The 10,370-nt window shown below is 34.3% G+C and overlaps 2 protein-coding genes across 3 annotated transcripts in view; both read right to left on the bottom strand.

The window, feature by feature from the left end:
• Positions 1-638: 638 nt before the first annotated feature.
• LOC18611921 (uncharacterized) lies at positions 639-1,927 on the bottom strand. The gene has a single exon (XM_007048421.3). It carries the CDS (start codon positions 1,925-1,927, stop codon positions 848-850), a length of 1,080 nt encoding a protein of 359 aa, XP_007048483.3. The 3' UTR covers positions 639-847.
• TOP3A (topoisomerase 3alpha) overlaps positions 1,744-10,370 on the bottom strand; it is a 32,022-nt gene continuing 23,395 nt past the window's right edge. Inside the window, exons 18-25 of one of the 2 annotated variants that reach the window (XM_088802937.1) lie at positions 10,053-10,091; positions 8,544-8,622; positions 8,077-8,148; positions 6,014-6,085; positions 5,364-5,525; positions 3,490-3,610; positions 3,119-3,364; positions 1,744-1,943 (exon numbers count right to left, since the gene is read on the bottom strand). In XM_088802937.1, the coding sequence (XP_088659063.1) occupies positions 1,928-1,943; positions 3,119-3,364; positions 3,490-3,610; positions 5,364-5,525; positions 6,014-6,085; positions 8,077-8,148; positions 8,544-8,622; positions 10,053-10,091 (807 nt within the window). In that variant the 3' untranslated portion in view covers positions 1,744-1,927. Of the gene's footprint in view, positions 1,944-2,994; positions 3,365-3,489; positions 3,611-5,363; positions 5,526-6,013; positions 6,086-8,076; positions 8,149-8,543; positions 8,623-10,052; positions 10,092-10,370 lie in introns of those variants that run through there. The other variant, XM_007048418.3, reaches the window with a different exon arrangement.

Raw genomic sequence — 10,370 nt, 5'->3', positions numbered from 1 at the left:
ACTCTCATTTAAAAAATCCCAGCCAGCCATACCATGATTCTCAATAAAACTGACAGACTTGAAATGGAGTTTGACTAAACAACTTGTATACCGCACACTTTTGAGGGGCAACAAACAAGCTAACAAATTGAAACAGAAAATATAAAAAGCAATTTATCTAAAATATCAACCAAAATAGTAAGACCAGTATTCAGCAACTTTCTTTTGCCTGTCATTACCTCCACCAAATTCCACCTACACCAATAAGATAAAGAGAAGTAGAGTATCAGCCTTAAATGTACATATATCTTACAAAGAAGCCTGCATCAAACATCCATTCCTTCAAAAAATCTAAACGTATTATTCAGTAATCCACAAACATTAGTATATATTTGGTAGGACAATCCAAACCAGAAGTAGCACACATAATAAGCAAACTTGCACGCACAGGTCGCAACTACTATTACCTTCATCAATTTCATTTTTGCAGTCTCACCACTGCTTGGATACACATACGTATTGTATGTTATACTAAATAAACTGCAATTTCGTTCATACCGTTGTTCCGTTACATACCAAAAGGAAATGGAAAATTTAGATTAAGGTTGTTTACTGCAATCTTTTTCAAATTCAATTTTAACAATCTAAGACAGATAAGATGCAGAAACAATAAAGTAACATTCTGTTGCGTCTCCATGATCAAGATACATAAACTGTTTGAATATTCATACAATAACATAGACCATCAAAAGACAAAGATCACACCAAAATTGAAAGCTAAATCTGATGCCACATGACAAAAATAAATGATTGTGCTGTAAAACACCACTGACAACCTAGTTTACTCTGTAGTGTTGAGTAAGACAAATCATTGTGCTGATAGAGTTTTCTTCTTTTTCCTATCGCTGGTATTGATGTCATTAGCGCTTAACTTTATTAGTGCAGTCTTGTTTTTCTTGTTCAAGACATTGTCAGTTTTGTTTTCATCTTTTCTCTTAGCCCCAGAGTCTGTGTCATTGCTATTTTCATCCATGTATTGAACCTCGTGTATCCTCCCCTTGCTTTTCTTGTGTTTCTTCTTCTTTTGATGAGAAGCATCTTCTTCTTCTTGTTTTTCCTCCAAGACTTCCTTAGAAGGGTTATCAGCTTCAGCCAGAATCTTCAAGCGCAGATCAGGCACAGCCTGATAAAGAGGGAGCGCCAAGCTGTCAAGCAACTTCAAATGAAACGATCTGATGTTGCCCCACTTGCTGGGCACAATCTCTGCAATACCATGAATAGCAGCTGTCACATTGTCAACAATCTCCTTCTTATCCATCGAAAGCTTCCCCACCTTCACCACGCTGCAAGTCCCGGTACTCAAGAACAACAGAGCAGAGGCATAACCCTTATGAATCTGCTCCTTCCAGTTATTGTGCTTGAGGTCCACTGGCACTGGAATCTTCTTCTTTTTGAAAAACTGCTTCCCCAATAGCCGAGGCAGAAGCGGGAGAATCCTCTTATCCGCGAAAAACATGTCGTAGGAATCGCAAAGCTTTCTCTTGGCCTCGAAGGCCCGATAATCCGTTTTGAGCTTGGACAGCTTGATCACCTTACTGATGGGTATGTTTTCGGACTTAATTTTCTTGGAAGCAGCGTCTTTGGTGAGGCCTGACTTGGAGCGGTCATCGATGACCAAGCAAAGCTCGGCGGGATCCGTAGAGGGATCGATGAGCGGGTGAGGAAGAGGCACTTTGTGAGGATTAACGCGGGGCTTTTGAGGAATTTTCTTGAGACTGACAATCAGATAGAGCAATTCATCTTGCTCGAGAAGTTGGGGCTTTTGGGAATGGGACTGAGAATCTCTCCATTTCAGCAGAGCATTCACTGCTTTCTCCACGGTTTCGGAACGCACTCCGCATGAAGATGCCGATGCCGCGGCCGCCGCTTCGCTCATATTCTTCACCATCTATCTCTCTGCAATGCTGCTTTACAATAATTTGTTAGGGTTTTAAGTGTTATCAGTTGGGGCTAGGGTTTTAGCAAGGGGAGTTAAAGCGCTGTAACCGGTAACACAGGTTACCGATTTTCAATTTTTTAATAATAGAATTTAGTGAAAAAACTGTTGAATAAATTGTACAACTACAATATTAACACCTAGCAGTATAAATAATAAGTTATTATAATATGTTTATCCTAAAAAAAGTTATAATACTATATTTTGTTATTTAAAATGAATAATTGGTTGGGTTTTTATCATTTTCTTTTAATTACCTAAGCAAAAAAAAAAGTGTTTGAATACAAAAGAAAAATAAAATACTTGAAGAATTATATTTAAAATATATAATTTTTAAATAATAAAAGACGATTCTATTTTAATATATATTAACTCTATTATAATTGATATTATATTCTAATTATTTGTCCATTTAAAATTAGTCATGATATTAATTTTTAACTTTTACTTTTGTTTTATAACAATTTTACAGAAAATAAAAAATAAATATTAAAAATATCAAATAATTAAAAACATTAGGATAAATTTAGCAAAACTATTTGGAAATAATTTTGCCTATGACTTCGTAGGAAATTTTGATTTCCTCTCTTGCAAAATAAAATTATTGAACACAGCGATCAATATCATATCCAAACTCGATGTAAATAAAAAATTAAATTTAAATTAAATTCAATATGGTATCATTTTATTATAACCATTACTCTCTCTAAATGACTAACCTGATAAAATATATAATAATTATGCTTATAAATTTTCTAAAATCTCTTACTTTTCCAATGTGAGAACTTTCTTTGAATTTTTTTGTAAACACCTACTTTCTTTGAAATAATAATAACTTGCCTCTTAATTTATGTTTTTTTAGTATATTTTAATTTATTTTCATCTTTTAGTTAACTTCTATTCCTTTCTCTTTAGCCATCATTTTCATTTTCTCGTAATTTGATTCAAAAACAAAAAGTTACCAATAAATTATGTTATTGAACTTGTTATATATTCTTCATATTTTTATTATTGTCTAATTTATTTGATGTTTTGAGAATTTTAAATGTTTTTTTTAGAGCTTGTATTTGCATATGAATCTGTAGACGAATGTAATATAGGTGATAAGGGACCCAACAGACACAGCATTCGGAAGGGAATTACATGCCACGATTTGGGCAGACATTTGCGAAGTGCGATGGATCACCACAAACGTAACACCTTCTGCCGGAGATGGGATCCCCGGTTGCTGACACAAATGTCACGTCAGCAGCACGTGCTCCATTTTGGCCGAATCGACCACGCCCACGCCCACGCCCACCTCCCCTGCTGGAATTAGATGCTGAACCATTGATGCCCGCACGGGGAATGCTTCTTCCTCCAGTCCCATTATTGTGCTCATCCTCCCATCTGCACGAACAAGATTTGATTGAGTGAGCCAGCCATAACATGAAGCAGGACAATATTTACTTTAAATACCTCCCTCTTCTGTGTATGTTGTTCCAAATGAAAAGCATAGTTCCAGGTTAACTTACATAAAGAAGTTGCATTCTTGTGATGGACATGAGTAGAACTTTCTTCCCCTGTTATTTGCTGTATTAGCAGTTCGTAAAACACACGGTGTTCCACATGTGCTACACGATACTGATGGTTCCCCTGCATACATACATAGAAATATCATAAAAATAGACTTCAGATCAGCTTGTGGTGGGTTCAGAATCCAAAGCTCTGCTACAAGGAAACCATTTCAAAAATTGAACATTTCAGCAGCCAATGAAGGTCCAACTCGAGATGATTGTGAATTATGTTCTTCTCAACACTAAGCGTGCATGCCTATGTCCTAGAGGCCAGTGTCTGCTAAAAGGGCGATAAACAAAAATGATAGTTAAGCTACACCGCGCAGGAAGTCAGTCCAAACAAAACCTAATATTTGCTTACGGCCCCATATGATGCACCTATAATTGTGAGTGAAGCACTTCTAACAGAGTTTTATCAAGAAGAGAATACTCTGTGCAAAGAGTTCAGGGTATTGATTGATATACTTTCTAAAGAGCTTCATCAGAAAAGCTCCACAAGCTTTCCCTCACAAAAGATGTGAAGACCCTGGCTGTGGCAATTGGTTCTATTAAGTATTAAATGATGGTGATGCAAGCCTCTACAACATAAAAGGGCTTTATAGCTCAAGAAAACACCTGTTAAAGCATTTTAGACGCTTAGGGGGAATTTAAAGGCAAATGCAATGCTGTATCAAACAAGGACTTAATAATGAACCAAATTTTCACTTTAGGAACACTTCACTATAAACTTTATGATGCAAAGTTGGCATGGGACTGAAAGTGGGGAAAATTCTTTTTCTTTTTTATGAAACTTTGATCAGGTGAAAAAATTCTTTTAAAAAGAAAGAAAAAAAAAAGGAGAATAAAGGAGGATTTACAAATATAAAGTAATACAGGAGAGGAGCAAGGGTTCTTGTTTATTCTGATTCTAAACATATAACTATACTTGCAGTATAGTTCATTTTCGTTTGGTTCTAGGTTAGATCAGGTTTTGCACAGGTCAAGTCTGTCATTAGAGTGGAATAAGTTCTTTCCATTTCTAAGAAAGAAAAGGACCATCTACATATCCTCCAATTTATGTTTATATAAAATATTAGCAATGGAAATTTCTATAGTTTTTCTTAAATTTAAATTCAATTAAATGGGATTTACAGAAAAAAAACCCCTCTATCCCAATAAACTTGTCGCATGTGGACATTTTGTTGGTAAAAATTTTGAACTTTGACCTCTATTTATTCTGTATTTATCACTGATAAAAATAGGGAAAATGTTTTCTAAAATCTACGAATGAAGTAGTTTACACACACACACATGCACATATAGTAAATTTTAATTAATTGAAAATTTTAAAATAATAGATGCCAAAGTGTAAAAATTTGACCAACAAAAAGTCAAAATGTGACAAGTTTATTGGGACAGGGGGAGTATGTGTGTGTGTGTGTGTGTGAAGTGTATACCCAAAGTAAGTTTATGGTTGGGTGTTATTTTATTTCAGGTTTGGATTGCTTTGGGTCCAAAGTCACCTTGAGTCCAGGTTGTTTCAGGTTTGAGTTGCTTTGAAGATGGGTCATTTCAAGTTCAAATAACTTAACATAACTTTTCATTTACTTTTGGATCAGCCTGGGCTGGGATCAGGTCAGATTTCTATCTGATCAAGTCAAGTTGTTTGACTTGGGTCAACTACTGCCACCTCTAATCAAACTTGACATTGAACTCCAATCTGGATTGTTGTTGTATTATGCTCAAGCCTTTTGCAAGTATAAATTTAACTATTATTACTACAAGCAAGCAACACTTGTTCTTTTCATGAAAATTTAAGTTAATAAAATGGAAAAAGAGTTCATCTTGCATACCATTTTGTGAGTTCGTACGAGATCTAGAATTTCTTGAACCTGAAAACTGTGAAGGGCAATCATTTGAAGAATGGCCTGTTTGCTGACAGTATAAGCAAGCACCTTGTCTGCTGCTATTTCTCTGGACATTGCTGGACGTTGTAGTGGGTCCTCTACCTCGTGCTGCATAACATATTAAACAAAAATAATAATTTTTATGTTCAACAACTAAGCAAGATATGATTTCCTCAAGAAAGAAAGGAACATTTAATATTCATTGATATTCATGTATTTGATAAACACATACTTTATATACTGTCAAATAACAATATTTCTGATCATGGTTTTTGAAAATGCACATATGGACAATCAATATTCTAAAATAGCCTAAGTAGATAGGGCATTATAAATTGCATGGACAAGATGCAATATACTGTAAGTGCAACATTCAGCACAAATATGGTAACACCTTCGCAGAATACAAATTAAATGTTAATTTAGAAAACTTAAAATGGCTAAGAATAAACTGCTAGTCAGTTCTCATGAATCACATTAAGGGATAATGAAAATGATAAGTGTTATGATTTTCATCACCACCAACAGATCCATAAATGAAGTGTTATTCTTCCTTTTGATCTTCGTGAATACTCCAGATAAACAAGCATACGGACCTGACATGCGAGAACCTGTTCCACATATTTCTATCAGTTGTCTAAGTATATCATCACAGCCACCAATGCAACCTGAGTATGCAGGCAGGAAGTTCTTCAGCACTCTGTAAATCTCACAATCTAATTTACATTAAAAGAATTCTAGATGACTAACAAACAGCGTTGAATATGAAAATAGGCTGGATCCATTTCAATATACATGTTTAAGCACAAACAGGGTCTAGACAAAATGAAGCCATGTCGACTGATTATATCGGTACAAGGAAGAAAAAATAAGAAATAAATCCACATTCAGAACATAAAAGTGTTCTATTTAGCAGAAAACAGAACGGAAATTGTCCAAAGCATAAACGCTTCATTTATGCTTAAAGGTATTGAATTCACAAGTTATTTAGTTAAACTTCAATTTATTTTATTGAAAGAGAAAGACAAGTAGGTCATAGTTTTAGTATAACCTAATGGACAATTGTTCATGGAGCCAGTCATCACAATATCTAAGGTTTCTTACGTGCGCTCTCTCCCTCTCTCTTTGTTTGTGTTTGTGTAAAAGAAAATTTGAAATGAAACTTCCATATAAATACTCTCCTAAGATACAACAAAAATAATCAGCTCTAAGATGGCAAAAATAATAATAACAATATTGAATGAATTATTCTAACTTATCATTTGGTATCTAATGATTTTGCTCTCAACTAAACAGCAATTCAGCTCTGAAGGAGGAATTTTTTTTTTTTTGGTGAGCAGGAAAGAGAAGGTTGTGAATTAAAATTATTCTTTTTTTTGCCATTACAATAAAATTATTCTTGGCTGAAATATAATGTCAAACAATCTTCGCTTGATTCTAAGAAATATCTTGTGAAGGAAAGGTGGTGAAATGGCTGTAGAAAGCCTTGGTCGTATGACATGCAACTAATGTCAAAACCATTTAAAAATTAAAAAAGAAGAAAGGAATGTAGGTAGAGCAAGAAGAAAAAAAAAAAAACCCTGAAAGGAACAATCATTCACCTCAAGAAACCAAAACAGGCAACCTCTCATTTTCATTTTTTTTTTTGTTCACAGCAGTTTACTTCTCATTAATCATCAACTATTTTGATTTCTTCTGATTACATAGACATTTATAAGCAGCAACATTCTTCCCTCTAAATAACATAGGAGTCAATTTGGAAACTATAGAAAGATATTATTACATTTTCAACAGTAAAAAAAAAGAAACAAAGCTACAAACATTAGGCCCAAAGACAGCTAAGCCAACATGCTTCCTCCCAGGTAGTTTTGGAGATATATATATATGTATGTATATATATAAACTCACATGAAAACAAATCCAGAAGCTTGCTCAAAAATTGCACAAACTCAAACATGAAAGCTTCAGAATCAGGGCGTGCACATACTAATAATGAATAATTCTTTTGTTCTCAGGTATTAGTCTGTTTGACAATGAGTGGTCAAAATTTCATCTTTGACCTTTACTTTAAATTAAAATTTCGGGGAAAAAAATAATCGGAAACTTGAAGTCAAAAGTTTTCCAAATTTTGAAAATTTCTCAATAAATGTTTAAAATAGCAGTGGTAAAAATTGAAAGCTTTTGACAGCAAAAGGTCAAAACTAGATAATCTTTGAGAGACAAAGAATACTAGAATTTAGAAGACACATACATTTGCATGTGCAAAAGTTTCATTTTTTTTTATTTAATTAAGGCACATGTGCATGCTCACACACATCTTACTAACAAACAGAGAGATATTTTAAAACGTAATAAATTAAACTAAACAATCATGGAAAGATGATAATAAGAAACATTTATTAGAACAGAATAGTGGGGATAAAAAATGGGAATACGACACTGATAAATAAGAATCAGGAGAAACAATGTCCTGAGATGGATAGAGTCAACTCACTTGAAATATTAAAAAGGAAGGACCAACTCTTGAAATGGAGCCCAGGGTTTGTATTATACCAACTTAACTCATTCACATTTTGTATAGATATTTTTAAGGACAACAAAAAGAAATCATGCAAGTTTGATGTAAAGGCTCTACATGTCAGTGGAACTATACTCTTACCCAGATGGTTGGCATTGAAGCCAGGTGGTATTTCAAGCTGGCGAAACTTAAATTGAATCAAGTAAACAGGACCTATCAGAAAAAGGGTAAAGCTTATCATTAAAAAAGTATATCCCATACATGAAAGCTGATGAACACATTGCTAAGAAGCATGATGGAGACAATGTATGTCACATGCACACTTTAAATAAGGTGGCACATCTGAATGGACACCATGTGACAGTGACATAAAACAGACATGTTATACTATGCTTTTAAAACTATTAGTATGACAATGAATCTCAACTTGTCACAGGCAATGAGGACAACTTGGGATTGTCACATCTAGCTTCAAGCCCTTACCTTATAATAATGGATTGCAATGAATCTACATCTGAAATATTCACTGATCCCCAACAAACTAAACCAAGTCTGCATAGACAATCACTGCTAGCTAAACTTGAAGAAATAAAATCACAAGTAAATACCTGGATTGCAGGAGCCACAAATATTACTGGTTACTGCTGCTTCCAATACAGATCCAGGGAGCCAAATAGCATTCCTACACTGATGAGTGTATCAAAGAGGTGTTGCAAAATTACATGCAACACAGAAAAAGAGAAAGACCACATTAGCCTCATAAACCTAGAAATTCATATAAAAAAATTAAACTAGATTAATATAAGAAATAGGACACTGGCAGGGTATATTTTTCAAAAAGTTCAACGGTCCCACCTCAAGATTCCATTAAACATTAAGTAGTGAAGGAAGTATCAGTTTTTTCCTAATACACTAGTTCAGTTTAGAAGGTTGGTACATAGGTACAACTTCTATTTTGTCATGGTACAATCATGGATTGATTGGATTTTATTTCAAATACAATGTAAAGACAAAGAAAGCTACTTTTCAGAAATACATGCTTTGCTGAGAAGCATTTTCATAATAAGATTCTACATGGCACCCATCTAGTTAAAATTGAAAGAATAACCTTATTACTTCATAAAAGGGACCTACATGGTAATTCTTTCTTCAATGTAAGAACATTCAACTTATTAGTAATATATAACAAGAAGAGCAATAATGCCATGAAAATGAGAATTAGGTAACCAGGATCTCGTTTTCAGGATAGAGCACTCAAAATTGCAAACCTTTAGTGATCTGATATATGTTATAACTTCATATGTGCAGCAAGGGTAATATCATCTATTATACCTATACCTCTTAGTATAAACAAAGAGGCTACTATATTGTTAGGTAGCTCTAATGTTTTCTCCCTACAATTTTAATTTTCTATGTTAGCATGGTATCAGAGCATTCGCTCCTGGTAATCTAGATCTTCAAACCCTGACCCTTCTTCTTCACCTAATAGTTCCCCTTCATCCATTTGTGAGCTTCCACCTAATGCTTCCACTTGCCTGAGTTATCCTAACTTGCAGGTTTATACTTGTCGAAACCATGAAGCAGTTAGCAAACAGTTGAAACCATGAGTCATACAAATTTCTTTTCCAGCCTGGACAATCCAGGTTCTCCATGTCCTTTTCTTATTCAGGCCTACAAGACCATTACCATCAACTCCAGAACTCTTTCTCAAAAAAACTTGGAAAGATCCTATGAAAAGGTTATCTCAAACCGATTAAAAATGGACAGATAATTATAGCTAACAAGAAAAATCAAAGTGGTTATGATGCACTGACCACATTTGTTGGTGGTGATACTAATTATATGTGGTTATGACAGTAAGAGCTCACAACTTGTGTGCTACAATCATTGAGGTTGAGGAGCACAAAAGGGAAAGAAGAGATCTTTTGCTGTCTCCTTCTCCGTTCTGGTTGAAAATAACTTTTCTAGACTTAACTTTACCATGGAATCACCTTTTCCAACTCATCAAACAAGTATCATATATGTTTTCTTCTTTTAAAACTATGCAACAAACTTAGGTTACCACACATGTTTTTCGTTTTCATATTTAAGACTATTAAATAAACCCAGGCACTGACCTGCGGAAAACCCAAGCATCCAACCATGAAGTTGCCATCCTGTTGGAAAAGAAGTATAATGGTTCATAAGAAATTGAAGGACTTGACTGCTCGCAAAGGATACTATTATAATATCAGAATAGCTTAAATATGGTTACACAGTAAGGCAAAAACATGAAAGAAATTAATGGTCATGGAAATCATAATGAACCAGAAAAATTAGGCTTAAAATTAGAAACTCAACATTTGAAAGATGCCTATCCCAGATATTTGGCTAACAAACATGATCTTATCTCTCCAGTGAGCTTGATGAAACATCTGTCATATCACAAATCTTAA

This window comes from Theobroma cacao, chromosome 1 (assembly GCF_053813885.1).
Source record: "Theobroma cacao isolate CCN51 chromosome 1, ASM5381388v1, whole genome shotgun sequence".
NCBI lineage: Eukaryota > Viridiplantae > Streptophyta > Magnoliopsida > Malvales > Malvaceae > Theobroma > Theobroma cacao.
This window is presented reverse-complemented; position numbering and strand designations above follow the sequence as displayed.

Excerpts from the sequence above, each read along its gene's own strand:
- LOC18611921 (XM_007048421.3), bottom strand. The coding sequence starts at position 1,927 with ATGGTGAAGAATATGAGCGAAGCGGCGGCCGCGGCATCGGCATCTTCA.